The sequence below is a fragment of the Mytilus galloprovincialis genome, chromosome 8, assembly GCF_965363235.1.
Source record: "Mytilus galloprovincialis chromosome 8, xbMytGall1.hap1.1, whole genome shotgun sequence".
NCBI classification, from domain to species: Eukaryota; Metazoa; Mollusca; class Bivalvia; order Mytilida; family Mytilidae; genus Mytilus; species Mytilus galloprovincialis.
This window is the reverse complement of record NC_134845.1, coordinates 23993182-24014287: the sequence shown is the minus strand read 5'-3', so window position 1 is coordinate 24014287 and position 21106 is coordinate 23993182. Positions and strand designations below refer to the sequence as shown.

At 34.2% G+C, this 21106-nt stretch overlaps 2 protein-coding genes across 5 annotated transcripts in view; both read left to right on the top strand.

Annotated features, from left to right (window-relative positions):
• LOC143085371 (deoxycytidylate deaminase-like) overlaps nt 1–21106 on the top strand; it is a 250128-nt gene that overhangs the window by 113703 nt on the left and 115319 nt on the right. The gene's annotated exons all lie outside the window — the stretch shown is intronic.
• On the top strand, nt 14041–18345 carry LOC143085368 (uncharacterized). The gene has a single exon (XM_076261649.1). It carries the CDS (start codon nt 14070–14072, stop codon nt 15297–15299), a length of 1230 nt encoding a protein of 409 aa, XP_076117764.1. The 5' UTR covers nt 14041–14069; the 3' UTR covers nt 15300–18345.

The window sequence follows — 21106 nt, the reverse complement described above, 5'->3', positions numbered from 1 at the left end:
GAGGGAGCACTCTTTGGTCGCGTTGTTGTCTCTTTGATCTATTCCCCATTTCCATTCGCAATTTTATTGAGATAAGGCGTAATTATGTAGGTCAAGGATCTATAATGTTCTAGTAACCAGTCTTCATGCGTAACCACAAGTCCTTCGGCATAGGATTATAACAAAAAATTATCTTCTGGCTTGTGAACTCAAATGTTAAGGATGAAGGCTGAGTAACTACAAAATGTATTATCATGATTATTAAGCTTGTTGTTCGGTGTGAACCAAGGCTCCGTGTTGAAGGCCGTACCTTGACCTATAATGGTTTACTTTTTTAAATTGTTATGTGGAAGGAGAGTTGTCTCATTGGCACTCATACCACATCTTCCTATATCTATTAAATCAATTTCAGAAAATTACAGTTGAACAGTTTTATAAATTTGGCTTCAAATGTCTAAGTTTAATTTTGAACACATGCTTCATCATGTTCATTGTATTTTCACATTTCTTGATCGTTGTGAGAAAAATGTTTCTCCTTACTAGTGAAAAATCTGTTCGCGGCAAATCATTGGTCGAAATTTAATTGTGACGTTAACTTTTCTTGGTTTGTTCTGAATTTTCTTATTGTGACTTCATGAAACTAGAGGCTCTCAAGAGCCCGTGTCGCTCACCTTGGTTTATGTGCATATTAAACAAAGGAAACAGATGGATTCATCAAAAAATTGTGTTTTGGTGATGGTGATGTGTTTGAAGATCAAACTTTACTGATCATTCTTGTTACTTACAATTTTCTTTATCTGTAATGAACTTGGCCCTTTAGTTACAGAGGAAAACACTTCGTAAAAACTTACCAAAATTTACCAAATTAATGAAAATTGTTAAAAAATGACTATAAAGGGCAATAACTCCTTAAGGGGTCAACTGACCATTTTGGTAATGGTGACTTATTTGTAGATCTGAATTAGCTGAACATTATTGCTGTTTACAATTTGTCTCTATCTATAATAGTATTCAAGATAATAACCAACCAGGTGCTCCGCAGGGCGCAGCTTTATACGACCGCAGAGGTCAAACCCTGAACAGTTGGGGCAAGTATGGACAAAACATTCAAGCGTGATACAGCTCTGAATTTGGATTGTGATCAAATTTTTGACATTACATGGTTTTTTTTTACACAAAACAAATGTCAAGATTTTACAAATCAATTAAAGATTTCTTCTTCAAACTTTTTAAATCTAAAATTAAATAGTTGACACAGCATAGGTTTCTGACACAGAATGAACGTGGTCTAATGAACTTAAAAGTTTTTTTTTGCCTTTGAGCAATTCACTATGCTGTTGAATATTAATCCTCTCAAAAAATGTTTGAAGAAATTTTCTTTTTATTTATGAAATCTGAAATGAGAAAAATTTAAACCCCCCCCCCCCCTTTTTTTTCACATCTCCGTTTCCCTTTTTCCAAAACTGATATCAATTCAAATTTCTAATGGAGTTTGCAACAATCATGACAATAACTACTCTTTTAAATACATCATAAAATATTAAAATGTAAAATAAAGTGCTTGTTATCATTGAATGGTAAAGATTGGTTGGTAGTAAAAGTGAATATACATTGTTTATTGTATAAAACAATAAAAAAAACTTCATCAGCAACATTTTATATTGGCAAATTTCCAATGAAGTTATTTACATAAAGTTATTGGCAAATAAAAATATAAAATGACATCATAGTCATTCATGTCTGGCAAATGTCCAACATACATTATCTAAAAACATTTAAGATAAGATAAGGAAAAAAAGCTTCATCAGCAACATTTTATATTGGCAAATTTCCAATGAAGTTATTTACATAAAGTTATTGGCAAATAAAAATAGAAAATGACATCATAGTCATGTCTGGCAAATTTCCAACATATATTATCAACTACTATTCTATACAAAGAAAGATAACTCCAATTGAAAATGAATTGCTATTGCACAATATTGTGCAATTAGATATTTCTTGCTATTGTGCAATACTGTGCAATTAGATATTTCTTGCTATTGTGCAATACTGTGCAATTGAAAATTTCTTGCTATTGCACAATACTTGATATGGAATTTGGACCAACTTGAAAACTGGGCCCATAATCAAAAATCAAAGTACATATTTAGATAAAGCATATCAAATAAGCCCAAGAATTTAATTTTTGTTAAAATCAAACTTAGTTTAATTTTGGACCCTTTTGACCTTAATGTAGACCAATTTGAAAACTGGACCAAAAATTAAGAATCTACATACACAGTTAGATTTGGCATATCAAAGAACCCATTTATTCAATTTTTGATGAAATCAAACAAAGTTTAATTTTGGACCCCCATTTGGACCAACTTGAAAACTAGGCCAATAATTAAAAATCTAAGTACATTTTTAAATTCAGCATATCAAAGAACCCCCAAGGATTCAATTTTTGTTAAAATCAAACTAAGTTTAATTTTGGACCCTTTGGACCTTAATGTAGACCAATTTGAAAACGGGACCAAAAATTAAGAATCTACATACATAGTTAGATTCGGCATATCAAAGAACCCCAATTATTCAATTTTTGATGAAATCACACAAAGTTCAATTTTGGGACCCTTTGGGCCCCTTATTCCTAAACTATTAGGACCAAAACTAACAAAATCAAACCCAACCTTCCTTTTATGGTCATAAACCTTGTGTTAAAATTTCATTGATTTCTATTTACTTATACTAAAGTTATTGTGCAAAAACCAAGAATAATGCTTATTTGGGCCCTTTTTTGGCCCTTAATTCCTGAACTGTTGGAACCAAAACTCCCAAAATCAATCCCAACCTTCCTTTCGTGGTCATAAACCTTGTGTCAAAATTTCATAGATTTCTATTCACTTAAACTAAAGTTATAGTGCGAAAACCAAGAAAATGCTTATTTGGGCCCTTTTTGGCCCCTACATGTAATTCCTAAAATGTTGGGACCAAAACTCCCAAAATCAATCCCAACCTTCCTTTTGTGGTCATAAACCTTGTGTTAAAATTTCATTGATTTCTATTCACTTTTACTAAAGTTAGAGTGCGAAAACTAAAAGTATTCGGACGACGACGACGACGACGCCAACGTGATAGCAATATACGACCAAAAAATTAAAATTTTTGCGGTCGTATAAAAACGGCTTAATTTCTTTAAAAATTACAAATTGGGGGGCAGCAACCCAACAACCAGTTGTCCAATTCATCCGAAAATTTCAGGGCAGATAGATATTTACTAGATAAACAAGTTTAAAACCCCTTGTAAGATTTGCTTTAAATGCTTTGGTTTCAGAGTTATAAGCCAAAATCTACATTTTACCCCTATGTTCTATTTTTAGCCATGGCGGCTATCTTGGTTGGTTGGCCGGGTCACCGCACACAATTTTTAAACTAGATACCCTAATAATGATTTTGGCTAAGTTTCGTTAAATGTGGTCCAGCAGTTTCAGAGGAGAAGATTTTTGTAATAGATAACAAAAATTTATGAAAAATTGGTACAAAATGACTATTAAGGGCAATAACTCCTTAAGGGGTCAACTGACCATTTTGATCATGTTGACTTATTTGTAGATCTTACGTTATACTTTGCTGAACATAATTGCTGTTTACAGTTTATCTCTATCTATAATAATTTTCAAGATAATAACCGAAAACGGATAAATTTCCTTAAAATTACCAATTTAGGGGCAGCAACCCAACAACCCATTGTCTGATTCATCTGAAATTTTCCGGGCAGATAGATCTTGACCTAATAAACAATTTAACCCCGTCAAATTTGCTTTAAATGCTTTGGTTTCAGAGTTATAAGCCAAAATATACATTTTACCCCTATGTTCTATTTTTAGCCATGCCGGCCATCTTGATTATTTTGACAGGTGACCGGACACAATTTTTAAACTAGATACTCCAATGATGATTGTGGCCAAGTTTGGTTATATTTGGCCCAGTAGTTTCAGAGGAGAAGATTTTTGTAAAAGTTAACGATGACGACACCGGACGACGCCGGACGCCAAGTGATGGGAAAAGCTAAAAAGGCGACCGTGCATGATGACATCAAATAAAAAGTACACAACTTTCTTCAAATCTTTGAAAAGAAAGGATAAAAATCATTAGAGAAACAGATTCCACCACTATAACTAGTGTATTACGATACTTCTCCACTCTCAAATGCTCAACTGTTAAACTTGAATTATTTAAAAAGCTTGGCAAGCCTCGTGCTTTAAATATTAAAATTTAACTGTCTCGAGTGGAGAAATATCATAACACCTGTTGTAGTTGTAGAATCTATATTTCTACCATTCACATTTAAATCTTTTGACAATTCAATTCTCATTCACAATATTCACTTAAATACTCATGATCATAAATATTTAATGGGTATAGCTACTAATTCTCATTAATCTCTAATGGGTACTTACTAGTTCTCATTAAACCCTAATCATTAAATGGATACGTACTATATATAGTTAGTTCTCATTAATCATGTTAATCCATAATCATGATAATGGTTACCAACTAATTCTCATTAATCCCTAATCATGCTAATCATGCTAATGGATACCTACTATCCTAAATATAAACTCTTATTCCATATTGATAAAATTTTAGTAAGTTTTTCTATATGAATGGGATTTTGAATAAATAAGCATATTCACCTTGCAAAACGTCCGGTGCTTTTACGTGCATAGTTTTGTTAAAAAAACATTCTATGTACAATTGGTTTTGGTAAATACTTGCCAATACATGTATACATTTCTCCCAGAAAATGAAATAAAACAATTACTGTTTTTTGTGTCGGTAAATATGTGGTTTAATTGACTTTTGAAAAACTGATAACCATAAAAAAAAGCAATTTTACATGACATACAATGTGCCTGTCAAGCCAGTTTAACATCATTTCCCTTTAAGCAGTTACATGTACCAACTTAACTTTTTTCATTTTTTTGTCGATTTTTATCAAACATGTCAACAGAAACCATATTTCTTAGCATGCTTACAAGATTATCAGTTCCTCCGCAGATGGGTCGGTCAATTTAATTTAATTATCATCGTTATAAGTAAATTTTATTCTGTACGGAGATTGTAAGTACCGGTAAATATCATCTACATCATATAGACCACCACACCCAGTGCATTGCCTTTGATTTTATAAAGGGAACTACAGGGTGCTTACTGCTTAGTCATGTTAGTGGGCCAACAAGCCAATATTCTGAGTACTTTTAATATTTTTTAAAAATTTATATCCAGGGACTCCTATACATTTTTAGATGAAAATTTAATGTTGGAGCAACATTCACCATGAAAAAACTTGTATTTACGCTGTTGCATGATCGAAAATATTTCATTCCCTCATTTCCATGTAAGGAATGCTGAACAGGCTGATACACATTGCTTATTATACATGTTATATTTCATTATAGAATAACAACTAGTTTCCTTAATTGTCATTTTATCAATTTATCAAGTTGCAGTTAATATTCATGTTTTGTGAGTGATGATGTATTTATTTTAAAACTTGAAGAGTGTTCAAATATTACATGTATCAATAATTGCTGTACTAATATGCTTTTTGGTATATATAAAAAATTATGTTCAGTTTAACGTCTTATTTTGTACTCTTTTAAAAAAGGGAGATGCTGATTGCGCAAGTCAATCATATGTTCCACTTGTAACACTTTTTTCTCTGTCATTCTGTTAAAATACTGGATTTAACCTTTATCTTTTTTATTTAAATTTTCGTTAGCATTTGCAGACATTACCTAATAATCATGATAATGCAATCAATTGTTAAAGTGATTAGTAATTTTTAGCCGGATATATCCCTTAGGGCTTTAAATTTGTAATCAGGAAAACCCTTTGGATTGTAATACAAAAAGCTTAAGGGTTAATTGATTATAGGTTGCAAACCAAGAAAATGGGGGTCGCTAGAGAAACAAAAACATTTTTTCTATAAACATGATAAATGTACAACGGCAGTTTTTTTTACATTGTTTTAAGGATGGCGGAAGATCATTTAATGATGGCGGTGATCTTTGGACGGTGGCAGATGATAATTTAACAATGGTGGTGTCCCATCTTAAAACAGGTCATGGAGATCCCCTATATTTATACAGATATAAGATGTGGTTTGAGTGCCAATGAGACAACTCTCCAAGTCACAATTTGTTAAAGAAAAACCATGGTAGGTCAAAGTCTTCAACGTGGGTCTCATTGGGGTCGAAGCGTGACACGGGATTGCTGATTTTTTGTAAGCGTGACACGTGAAAGTCGAATTATTGTGCCGTTTATATGGGAAATGGAGTCTAGCGGGACCCGGGGAAATGACAAACAAGAGTGCACACGCTGAAATGTCTCGCCTTCTATACTAATCATTGATATTATGTTGATAGTCCTAAGTATAAAGTTAAGCTTTATAACAACTGTCACATAAACTTAACATTAACCAAGATAACTAAACAAAGACCAATGAACCTTGAAAATAAGGTCAAGGTCAGATGAACCATGCCAGACAGACATGTACAGCTCGCAATGCTTCTATACAACATATATAGTTGACCTGTTACTTATAGTTTAAGAAAAATAGACCAAAACACAAAAACTTAACACAGTGCAATGAACTGTGAAAATGAGGTCACGGTCAAATAAAACCTGCACAACTGACATAAAGATCATAAAATATTTCCATACACCAAATATAGTTGACCTATAGCATATAGTATTAGATAAAAAGACCAAAACTCAAAAACTTAACATTGACCACTGAACCATGAAAATGAGGTCAAGGTCACATGACATCTGCCTGCTAGACATGTACACCTTACAATCATTCCATAAAACAAATATAGTAGACCTATTGCATATAGTATGAGAAAAACAGACCAAAACACAAAAATTTAACTATAACCACTGAACCATGAAAATGAGGTCAAGGTCAGATGACACCTGCCAGTTGGACATGTACACCTTACAGTCCTTCCATACACCGAATATACTAGCCCTATTGCTTATAGTATCTGAGATATGGACTTGACCACCAAAACTTAACCTTGTTCACTGATCCATGAAATGAGGTCGAGGTCAAGTGAAAACTGTCTGACAGACATGAGGACCTTGCAAGGTACGCACATATAAAATATAGTTATATATATCCTATTACTTATATATAATTATAATAAGAGAGAATTCAACTTTACATTAAATTTGAACTTTTTTTTCAAGTGGTCACTGAACCATGAAAATGAGGTCAATGACATTGGACATGTGACTGACGGAAATTTCGTAACATAAGGCATTTATATACAAAGTATGAAGCATCCAGGTCTTCCACCTTCTAAAATATAAAGCTTTTAAGAAGTTAGCTAACACCGCCTCCGCCGTCGGATCACTATCCCTATGTCGAGCTTTCTGCAACAAAAGTTGCAGGCTCGACAAAAATGAGAATTGCTTACGTACATAGTGTAAGCAGGATACAGGAATCTGTCAAAACAGTAAGCGGGATCCAGGATCAGAACCCCCCAATGAGACCCAAAAGGACTACTGATAAACTAAGTTTTCCTCACCACTATTTTCATGCAGACAGGTCGCCATTACATGTATGGTTCAGTCAAGTGATATGTATAAGATGGTGCAAATGCGGACTGAGTGTGACTTGTCTACGGTTTGCTTGTTTCAAACATGGAAGCCGTTACACAAACTATGTCCGGTTGAAATAGTTAAACTGAGGACAATTATTTAAATTATTGTTTTTATAAGAAATATGTCTCTGATAGAAGAGGACCCCCAACAAAAATCTATTAACCGTACAGCACTTTGAAAAGCAAAGGGTACCATAATTTCCCAGAGTATTTTAAAATTGAATAATATCCCAAGGACACGTATTTGTCCCGAAAACATGATTTTAACATAAGGGCTTAGAAATTATTTGCAAATGGCTAATGAGCTGCAACGCAAATTTTTACCCCGGCATCAACTTGTATACATAATATATTTTCCGCAAAGCCAACATTTACGATCTTTTGTTCCTAATTGTCAAGGTCCTTGGTCCCTTCCCCTTCACACTATATAAATCACTGTAGATAAATCTACTGATAGTTCTGATTTACCATGTTATATAAAAGTATTAAAGATTAGAATTATTACGTTAAATGGAAACTGACGGTATGAATCTGTTCCTGGACCTGTTCTCCATATGAGGCATTTTACGTAAAGTGTAAATCGTCGAAAAGAAAAGACATCATAGATGGATAATCAGGGGCAGATTAAGGCGAGGGCTTTGCGTGCGCCCCCTATAAAATTTGCAAAGCATTGGTTGTCCTCAGCTCAATAAAGTATCTGAACAGATGACGAAAAATTAATGTCGTCGCATTACATCTGTTAACATTCAAAGAATTATATAAAACAGTAAGTTTAACAGAATCAACATGATTACTAACAAACTGACCTATGATTTATTTATAAGTTCTATAAATATATTATACTTCAAAGAAAGGTGTCGAACGCGGTACTGAGTTTGACAATCATAGGCTTTTGTCAGTTAAAGTAAAACAATTGTGACAGTGTACATGGTGTAGTTGCTGATTTTATAAACACTTTCTTTGATAATTGAAGTTCCAAAACATCCCAACATATGTACCTCACTTTCCCACAAAGTAAAATGAATTAGGCGAAAGGCCCTACCCGCAGTTGGGTTGGTTATTTCATCATTGTACGGCCAAGAAAACAGTTCAGGTAAGATTCTTTCTTAATCATGTTAATGAAAGATAGAAATACTGGTTCAAACAAAAGGTTAGTTTATTAGTTTGTATCATAATATATATACAACTATACGTTGACAGGTCAAGGCCCCAACCCGTATTTCCATATTACAAAGGATCCCATTAAAATAAAAATATCTTTGTAAGCATCTCATTCTGATTTAAGTGGTTAGGTTTGCAGTAAAAAATGTATATAAAAAGTTTGGCACGACCTCAGAAAACAACAAAAAACAATAATATTATTTTTCTTATGAAAAGACAATTAAAAATCGCTTGCAAAAGAAGAAATATTTGTTTTCAAAATCTAATATTGGTCAGGTGAGCCACTCCTGTGAGTCATTGAATAGAAGCTCACAGATAATTTTCTTGTTATAAATTATGGTGATTGTAGATTGACAGTGGTGGATCTATGCGGTTTTAGCTTGAAACTTTTATTTCTCGTTAATTTACAAAGGCACTTGTCTCAAAATTCCCCCCCCCCCCTATATATACCTTAATATAGGATTTTTTTCTGAGACATTATGCCTGTGTTAATTTTATACCACAAAATATTTCTCGCCACGCTTGGCAGGCAAGATATCTACATAGCACCCTCTCTAAAAGAATATTCCAATGTTTCGATAATTGTACCTAAAAAAATTACTTTGCGTCCCCCCTCCCCTAATCTAAAATCCTTGATCCGCCCATCATAATACATGAAATAGTGCAACACAAATAAACTTTACCTCGCTGCTAGTTAATCGGTCGCCATTTTGTGCTTGGTCACATGATATGAATAAGATGGTGCAAACGGGGACCGAGTGTATCACGTCCGCGCTTTGCGAGTTTCCAACATGTAAGCCGTCACACAAACTATGTCCGGTTGAAATAGTTGAATTGAGGACAAATGTTTATAAAATTGTTTTTGTAAGAAAATTTGTTTCTGATAGAAAAGGACGCAAAAAAAATCGATTTACAGCACTTTGACAATTGGGGACGTCCCCGTTTGATATGTGTCCCCAATTGAAGGGTTTCCTACACGTGTGTGTCCCCAGTTGACACGACTGACATACGCACACACACACACACACACACACACACACACAAACACACACAAAACACCGTATAATGTAATTTATAAAGAAGTATAAAAGAAATCGGTAGACCTGACCAAAACCGACACGATTTGTTGTTGTTTTTACAGAGAGATCCCCCGTTACGATAATAACTGGTCACTAAAATTAATCCATGTGAAATAAATGATAATTATTAACGCTAATCAATTCCATGAATAAATATTTAACGTTATCCGATAATTTGGGCACATCCATCAATTTTAATCATGTTAAAATGTGATTTTCTAATAGCAGCAATAAAAACACGACTTATCAACATGGCGGACATATTTAACTGAACAGGTAAAATTTAGGGGAAAATGGATCAGTCCAATTTAAGGGGGATTAAGGAGGATATGAATGTTGATTTCTTATTAAGATCTGTGTTAAAACGATTTTTTCGTGATTGTTTTCTATATAAGTGTAATAAAATGTCATAATTTATATTGTTTGTTATGTAATTCCGTATTTAAATGGATATTTAATTTGTGAACATCAGAGTTGTTTTCCCTATTGGTGAACCGGTCCACGAACCACTATAAATACGACAAAACTCAGGTGAGTTCATGTCTCTTGAGTTAAAGTTCCAAGGAACCACCACGTCATTTCGAACTGAAAATTGTTGTAAGTATTTAAACACCGTAAAATATTCTGATATATGGAGATAAACTAATTTTCTTTAACTAGAAAGAGTAACTCCGTTCCAATGGCAGAGAGTGTGGTCCTTTATGCTCGCAATTGCCTTGGAATAGATATCAACACGCCACCTCTGTTGATATAAGGGTGCTTCTTAAAGGTTATTAAATTCTTAACTTAATTAATGAACATACGTATTTTAATAAGTAATAATTATATTTCAAGGTTAATATACATGAACATCTAGAGTAGATTTCCACGTTCATGTATGTGAATGAGGCTCTAGTTGAGGTCATTTAGCCAATAGCGGATGTTTGGTGCTTGACATGACCTGTCCACTGTTATGAGTCTGACTATTCATCCGATCCTACACATGCATGGTCTCGTTTATCGAGGGGAGACTCCGCCCTTTTAGGAGTCAGCGTGAAATCTTCTGAACGTTTCTCGTAAAGGTCATCAGAAATGTTTAGATTTTCATGTATATTTATCTTTTTTATGATTATTAGTTAATATTTTCGAGAAAATACATATACTATCAATAAACAAAAAAGTTTGGTACAAAAAAAAAATAATATACACTGTGAATTTGATATTTTTTATTTGTAATACAATTATAAAAGAAAACAATTAGATTAAAAGTCTTTAACATCACTGGCTTTCACCCATGAATTAAACTTGGTTGGCCAATTTAACCATTTGATATAATATTGTTTATAGGGTCCTCTTCCTTTTGTTTTTAACACTTTCTCAATTTTCCACAAGGAATTGTTTTTGACGTTTATTTGTTGGAGTTCAGATTGGTAGTAGGATCCAGAAATTTCATCTCCATGGTAATCTTTGATGCGATATAACGGTGTCATGCTTCTCCAGAATCGTCCGGATATCGTGAATACCTCACCCGTCCATTTTTTGTCATATTCCCGAGAAAAAATATTTCTCAAATATGTAAGTCTAACCCGATCGCCAAGTTTAAACCTGAAGTGGTAAATTTTCTTTAACTTTCCAGAATGTGGTCTTGAAAAATATTTCGATAAGCGGACCGTTTCAGCATTTTCTTTTTTTACTTCTATGGGTGCCATGTCGATAGTGCTATGAATAGTGTGGTTGTATCCATCTGCAAAGCTTTGAAGCTTGTCTATGTATCTGTAAGACTGATTGTACGAAAAGTAGCGATATATTTTCGCTTTTATTGTTTTTATAACACGCTCGGACACTGATGCTTTGACCTCATTCAACGCATACAAATGATTAATCTCTTCCTTTTTAAAAACTGTCTGAACTCTCTTTGCCTTGAACTCCTGTCCCATATCCGTTCTTATTCTATTTGGAACTCTTCCTGTTTTAAATATGTCTTGAAATGCAGTTGCCACGGACTCGCCTTTTTTATCTTTAAGTTTTCGTAACCATAAATACTTTGAAAACACATCGATGACTACCAATACGTATTTATATTCTTTGTTGTGTTTTGAAAACTTCACCATATCCATAAGGTCAGCAGACCATTGGTCATCTATGCCAGCAACAACAATTTCCGTTCTATTCTGTGGTCTCCTTAATGGTCGTTGTAAACTGTATGGTTCTTGGCTTTGTAACCATTTTCGTATCTTATATTTACTAATTTTGTACTTCCCTTCTTCTTGTACATAATTATAAAGTTTGTCTGGTCCAGAAAAACTGGCAGGATTTGACGGAATGAAGTAAATTTCCTTTAGATATTTCTTCCATGCAGACATGTTGTCAACACAAATATCAAAATGGATATAATGAAACGCGTGTTATACAGTACGTTATAAAGGACTAGTCTTCCTCTTGTATATCTTCGTCAGTGTCCTCTTCATCATTCTCATCGTCATTATCCTCAGTGTCAGTATTTATTTCAAAGTAATCATCATCAAATAATTCATCAAATTGATGTCGCTTTTTCATGAGAATACGCCGAATTTGAGTTTCGTAATCTGTATCGTTTTCAGCAATATCCTGAATTTGTTGTACAATGTCAGAGTGCACTTTGCTTTCATCCAGGGGAACTATCAGTTTCAACAATTTAGTATAGCGTTTAAAAAATTGACGTTGAACAATATGGCTTATTTTTTCATTGCTTCGTTGAATTGCATCTTCCTCATTCATACCTTCTTTCACGTACTTGTCATATTTTGTATCCCAAGTATCTTTCGCTGTATCAATGGCTTCATGTAATAGGCTTTTATATCCTTCATTATCGTCCATATTAACATCTTCACTACCATCGTCTGAAACACTATCATATTTAATCCATTCTGAGGTTGATTTTTTTGAAGGACTTTCATTTCCTAGGTCTTCGTTGTCTCTTTTCCTTTTCAAATATTCGTTTTCTGGACACCAATGTTTGATATGTCTTTGTAAATCGTGCATGCTGTCAAGCACTACTCCACAATCGTCACAGGAGGGCATTTTTTCATACGTCTGTTCACCAGGACCGTCTTCGTAAGAATAAGGAACGGGTGAATGTTGGACTGTTCTTATATCATTTGAAGTAGGAATGACTTTTTTGGTCTTTGCTGATTGTTGCTGTAAAACGTTTCCAAGCAGTCGGTTCGTTTCGGGTGTCGTTGGTTTTAAATCCAGAAGAAGATAGCCAAATGGTTGACTAGTTGATTCTTCAAATTTTTCTAAAAAGTATGGTCCTTTTCCAGGATACATTTGTCTGCCTAAAGTCATTATCTGTTGTTTATCGACAGGGTTGTTAAATAATACCAAGTAGTGACAATTTCTTCTCTGTGTAGGATCTTTACTGAAGTAAAGATTTTGATTTAATACTACAACTGATAGATTTCTATGATGGCTACCTTCCGTAAACAAGTCTGTGATTCTAGGATCTTTTGCTGATGTTGACATTAAATCGTCCAAAATTATCATATTTCTTACACTTGGGTCTATATAACTATCCTTCTCTAAATCAACTGGTATTCCTTGTATAAATTCAACATATGGTCTAACCGTCTTTTGTATTTCGTCGTAGAGTGGTTGCCAACGTCTGTATAGCCATAGTATTCTGTGAATAGTGGGCTGAATCAATCTTAAATTTTGAAGAAGTTGTTTCACAAAAATGTTTTGCCACATGATGTTGGTCCTCTCACCGTCATCGTGAATGGATGTTTAAAAACAAAGTGTTCTGTTTCCTCCTTCCGAGGCGGCGGTGTATCTTCATCACGCGGCGGCGGAGGCATATCCTCATTACGCGGTAGCTGCTGATCCCCCTTTGCGGCGGCGGCGGCGGCGATGGAAGTGATGTTCCTTCCCTCTGCGGCGGCGGCGGCGGCGGGTCTTCATGACTGCTCTGCGGATATGGTTCAGTGATTCCATGTTTGTTTCTATGATGTCGAATCATAACGTCTTTTCTAAAAAATTGAAGTTTACATACGGGACACGTTTTATCGTCCATCTGTTCTCTCACGAAGGCAGCTGTATACTGATATATCTATCCAGTGTTTCAATTTATATATTTATATTTGATAATACGGCATTATGGGTAAACATACTACTATTTAAGATAATTTTTTTTTCAGAATCCATTCATTTACATTTAAACAACAAGGAAAGAATGATGCCTAATAGATTTCAGTGTCAACAATGTGGTGCATCATTTTCCAAAGTTGGGATGTTAATCAATCATCGTCGACAATTTGGACATAAGGATACTTTTCCATGTACAATTTGTCAGAAAACGTTCGGCCGAAGGGATAATCTGGATCGTCACATGCTGAGACATCGGGATGGGTCTTTATTCCAATGTAACACATGCGGTCTATTGTGTTCAAGAGTTGATAGTCTACAGCGTCACACAGAAGAAAAACACACCCAGACTGGAGGAGGATCAAAAAGAAAAGCCATGAATGATGAAAACCCAGTCTTAAAGCGACATATTACAAGGAAAGACAACCCGGAACAGTTTTATGACCTACGTGTATTGTCAACTCAGCCTATACCTAAATTCAACACCACAACGACTCGTTACAAAGTATCATTCAAAGAATTAGAAGTGCAGGATTTACCACAGATTTTGAAAACTTTACGACTTTTGTTTGGATCCATTATCAATAACATAACAGAGTTTATGCAATCAACAGATCTTATACGACTGTCAGTTCAATGTCCTGAGCTGGACTTTCCTATAACAATACCGTTTATGAAAGTATCTCAATTGTCCGTTGAAACATTACTACGTGAAATAGAGAGGGTATTGCAGTCGTATGAACAATTTGTTTTGGATGATTCACTTGAAATAGAGATGACACACGTTGAACTCCCTGTTGGTGGAACAAGAAATCAAGGAAAATACGTTGATCTTGAGCGATTTATGAAAACTAAGCAATGTATTCTTACCATAAGAAATAAAGATGATCTATGTTGTGCCAGGGCATTAGTTACCGCAAAAGCAAATCTGGACAAACATGAGAAATGGAACAGTATTCGTCAAGGTAGAAAAATTCAAGAACATCTAGCAACTGATTTACATACTCGTGCACATGTTCCTCTGCATACATGTGGAATTGAAGAAATCAAAAAGTTTCAAGCAGTGATGTCAGAATATCAAATACATGTTGTTTTAAAGGAACACTTCAATGGAATCATATTCCAAGGTCCAGAGGCAGAAAAAAAGATTTATTTGTATTTTCACGACGAACACTTTGATGTGATTACTAGTATGCCTGCTTTTTTATCCCGTAATTATTATTGCCACACATGCAAAAAGGGATACCAGCATAAAGAGGAACACCGTTGCAATAACATTTGCACATCATGCCATAAAATCCATGAGAAAAAAAGATGACGACTGGATATACTGTAACGACTGTAATCGTCATTTTTATGGTGAAGAATGCTATAGACTACATGCACAGACTACAAGGAAAGGAAACTTAACATGCAAATCATACATTAGATGCAAGATTTGCAGTCAAACTATTAATAAGAAAATGCACAAAAAAGAACATATATGTGGTGAGATATATTGTAAGACTTGTAATGATTTCTACGAAGTTGGACATCTCTGTTTCATGTTGCCGGTGGAAGGTGACAAATTTACAGAATACACTCTAAATGACGATATGGACACTGTAGATGAGGATGAAACCAAAAACCAAGTTTATATTTTCTTTGATTTCGAATGCACTCAAGACGATTTAGTTAAATGTGAAGACGGGTTTAAGCCAGAACGAGGCACCTCGAAATGGAAGAATTGTAAAAAATCTAAATGTGGAACTTATGAACACAAACCAAACTTATGCGTTGTACAACAAGTATGCTTAGAGTGTTTAAAAGAGGATCTGACACCACTTAGTGTATGTGAAAATTGTGGAAAGAATGAACTTATTTTCAGCGGAATGAATACGACATATGATTTTTGTCAATGGCTTTTTTCTGGAGAAAATAATGGACCCACAGTGATCTGTCACAATTTCAAAGGATATGATTCGTTTCCCATTCTACAATACCTGTACCAAAACGGTGTTCTCCCAAAGATTGTTCCGAGTGGGGCAAAAAACATGTCTATCGAAGTCCCGTCATGCAACATACGTATGATTGACTCACTTAATTTTCTACCCATGGCGCTTTCAAAACTGCCTAAAATGTTTGGTATCAAAGAACTACAGAAAGGATACTTTCCACATCTGTATAACAGAAAAGAAAACCGGACAAGCGTTCTTAATCAGCTGCCAGATGTCAAGTTATATAACCCAGACGCAATGAAATCAGAGGACAGAGAAAACTTTCTTGAATGGTATCAAACTAACGTGAAAGTCATGTTTGATTTCCAAAAGGAACTTTTGAAATACTGCCGATCTGATGTAGATATATTAAGACGATGTTGTTTAAGGTTTCGAGAATTGTTTATGTCTATGACTAAATCAGCTACTGGAGATGGAGGTATTGATCCGTTTGAAACTTGTATTACTATAGCTTCTGCATGTAATTTGGTGTTTCGCACTAAATTCTTACGTGCTGATACTATCGGCATCATACCAGCCCAAGGATATCGTCCTGAAGAGAAACACTCTGTAAAAGCCATACAATGGATTAAATATATATCACAAACAAAGGGGGTGGATATTCAACACGCTCGAAACGGTAGAGAGAAGATAATTGACCAATACAGAGTAGATGGGTTTTATGAGAACAGCGAGGGTGAAAAGATAGTATTGGAATATCATGGGTGTTTTTGGCATGGATGTCCAACCTGTTACACACAGCATACCATCAACACTGTCAATAAGTTATCAATGGAGGATTTGTATCATCAAACTATGGAAAAGAAAACCTACATTGAAAAACAGGGTTACATATATACATGCATTTGGGAATGCGAGTTTGACAAACATATCAGGGAAGACGAAAACATTAAAAAGTTCATCGACTCCTTGGATATTGTTACTCCATTAGAGCCAAGAGATGCCTTTGCAGGAGGGAGGACAGAAGCCTTTAATTTATATCACGAATCGTCCTTTGATGAGTCTATCAAATACTACGATGTAACCTCGCTTTACCCGTACATAAACAAAACGGGCAAAGCTGTAATAGGGCATCCTAGAATAGTAACAGAAAACTTTGATGATCTAACGATGTATGAAGGACTAATCAAATGTAAAGTTTATCCACCTAGAGGCCTACATATCCCAGTGTTATCCGCTAAAATTAACAACAAACTGATGTTCTCCTTGTGCAGAACATGTACTGAGATAAAACAGCAAACAACGTGCCGTCATGGCAATGAAGAAAGGTCTTTTACCGGAACATGGGTGACAGATGAGCTAAAGATGGCAGTAAATAAGGGATACATACTAAGTACAATATATGAAGTCTGGCATTTCGATGAAGTTGCGCAATATGACCCCGTTTCAAAAACAGGAGGCATTTTCACAGAGTACATAAACACTTTTCTGAAGATGAAGCAAGAGGCAAGTGGCTGGCCTAGTTGGTGTATAACCAAGGAACATAGGCAACATTACATTCAGGATTACTATGAGAAAGAAGGCATTCTACTCGATTACAATAAGATAGAAAAAAATCCTGGGTTACGCGCACTGGCAAAACTAATGCTAAATAGTTTTTGGGGTAAGTTTGGACAGCGGACAAATTTACCACAGGTCGATTATGTATCGGATCCTTCTATATTTTTCGATATGCTGACCAGTGATCAACAAGAAGTTACAGGTGTGAACTTTGTAACGGATGAAATGGTGGAAATGCGTTGGAGGAATAAAGCAGAATTTGTTGAGTCATCAGGAAGAACTAACGTCGTGTTAGCGGCTTATACAACTTCTCAAGCTAGACTCAAATTATACAGTTATTTGGAACAATTAGGACAGCGGGTGCTTTACGCTGATACTGATTCTATTGTTTTCACTGTAAAGGAAGGGGAATGGGAGCCGTCTTTAGGGGACTACCTCGGAGATCTTACGGATGAGGTTCCCGAGAACAAGATTACACATTTTGTAACAGGTGGTCCAAAAAACTACGCATACAAATTGCATAAACCTGATGATAGAGGAAATCAAACAATTTGTAAAGTTCGGGGTGTAACGCTAAACTATAAAAATGCTTTAAGTATCAACTTTGAAACAGTGCGTGAAATGGTTACTAATGGCAGCCTAGATGACAAAATAACTGTTTGGGACGAGAACAAGATTACAAGAGACAAACAGAACACTAGAATCATAATAAGTAGAGAGAGTAAAGATTATAAAATTGTATTTGACAAAAGAGTTATCACTGAAAAGTTCATTACAAAACCTTATGGATACTAGAATGTGTAGCTTCTTAATCTTTTATAGATGAATGTAATTGCTTTTCAATTAAAATATGATTTAAACAAACTGTTTGCTATTTTGTTTATTTATTTACTGCGTATATATAACATATACCGAAAAAATATTCAAACAACAATGAAAGCACAAAATGAAACACATTTATCTTCAAATCTTTAAGATTATACATACAAGAAGCGAGGATCTCATTTTTACTATTTAGATTCGACTTAATTAACAGATGCAATCATCTTTAATCATCTATAACTGACCACCAAAAAATAAAATCACAAAAATATTAAACTTCAAGAAATTCAAAAAGAAAAGTCTCTAATCAATTGAGAAAATAAAGAAAAACAAACACACAAACGAATGGATATCTATCTATTTAATTAATTTGATGATCAAATAACTTAATTAAATTATTTTGTTTAATTGTAATGACAATGTCATATATTTGTATGTTTGGTCGATTAAACCATCAATTAAAATTCTGATACGCCAATTAACTGACCAAACAACCATGGTCTAAAACTATAATCAATCAATATGAACATTTGACCAATGTCGACGCTACATAGTAATTAGCAATTTAATTAATAGACTTAGTAATATTATCACTTGTCATAACTAATTATTAATTAAGGAAACACAACATTTCCTTAATTATATTACTAATTAGAACAAAATGACCACTTGACTCTTGTCGAAAATTCCCTCCACCAAACAAAATGGCGGCTTTAACATTGGGTCTATGGGGAAAAAGTGGTCTAGTCTCATAGGGATGACTACTAATAGGATTGAAATGATTTAAAATCTAGAAAATATTTCGCCCGAAACGTATAAACTTCAAGATCAACATTATAAATAATAGAAATTAATATATGTTTTAATTTTTAACAACATCCCTCAGATTAAAAAATCATATTGTATTTGTCATTCTTAATCGTATATATATCAGATTTTTACAACTTACATGTGACTTTCTTTCTCTTTTAATCTCAGATGACATGATTTTCTCTTTTTGTTTTCTTCGTTTTACACGTTTTCTGCTTTCTTCCCAATACATATCAGGAAATAATCACAAAAATGACCATCCCATTACATTCAGATTTCTTATAAACTTAATTATCATAGCAACTATCTTTAAAATTTGTCGAACATATGGTCAACCTTATCAGAATGTGATTGATTAACAGACTGGCTGTATCAAATATCACTCTGCATATAATTGATTGCTTAATTATTATGTTTCACAAAGTTTAATGAATAAAGTTATTATAAATAATGATTGCAATAAATTAAAATTTTTAACCAGGCAATCTATGTTTACGATATACATTTTTTTTTATTACAGTAAGGATATTCCAGTATAAATTTTACCTGGCTTATATATAGAATATAATATATGACCAACGTTTGCCCAGCATTGGCCCAACATAGAGTTGTAAATGTAATTTCAGTTGATAAACACTTTCGGTATAACATTAACTTTTTATAAAGCCTACAGCAATCGAAATTATCCGCCTCCCAAGAGAAATAAAGCGTAAAATATTTCATAATCAATTTTTATTAACGAAATTTCATATCGGCCCTTTGTTGCTTCTAACATAATGCCAACATTTGCCCGATTATCCATAACCAACATGAGATAATAATATGAATTTACAACAACAGACCAACGTTGGGCCAATGTTGTTCAGCCAACATCAACGTGCGACTAACGTACCGACAATTTGCCAACGTTGGGCCTATGTTGTGCAGCCAACATCAACTTGCGACCAACGGACCGAAAATTTGCCAACGATGGGCCAACGTTGTGCCGCCAACACCAACGGTCGACCAACGGGCCGACAATTTGCCAACGTTGGCCCATTGTTAGTCTGATGACTGGGATAATACCAACAATGGTCATTTTTGCAAAAATTCTATCAAGTAAAGGTTTAAATCCTTACGTTTCATGCTATTCAACAAATTGACACCATCAAATCATTCAAGGAAGTTGCCAAAGTACAAATTCTGATTTCACCCCTTATGTCCGAGACCACAATTATTTCGTAGTGCATTTCTTTTAGACAATAAATGCAAATTAAAAAAATCCCACCTGCGCTTTATCAATAACATTTTTACATTGTGTTGTACTATGTTTTGGACAAATTATATCTAAATTATAGAAAACTTCATCGGCTCTAACTCAAAATATAGACAATTTTATGTTAAGGGGGTCTTGAAATATTTTGACAGCTTCCGAAGTGCTAATTTTTAACCTTTTTCAACTGCACCAAATCACTACTTTACTTTAAAAATCATTACCCAAATCTTTAATGGTGGTCTCGGACCAACAAACCAATGCATTTTACATGTTTGTTCGATAATAGATATATGTATCCCATTTTGACACTAAAATGTTTTTTTTTGTGATTTTGAATAGAGAACAAATACTTCTCAACAACCTTCTTGTTTTACTACATGTTTGTTATCAAATGATCATATACATCTAATAAATGAGATTCAACTTTGTTTTGATTTTTAGTTATGTCGAATTAAGTGAGAGATTTAATACATTATATTGCCTTTGGTTATAAATTGTATTCCAAATGCAGTTTAAAACCTGTAATAACTAAAGGCGGATTATCCAAACAGTTGACAGTTCTTGCAATTAAAATCACACATACAATGTATTCCCTTTTCCCAAGGTCTATTTTTAGTCGAGTATATTTTCGACCTAAGAATACTATATTCTTCCCTTAATTAGTTTTAACTGCCTTCAACAAAAGTTTAAAGGTACATTTTTTATTGCATCTACATAATTTCCTTGACGACGTGAAATGAA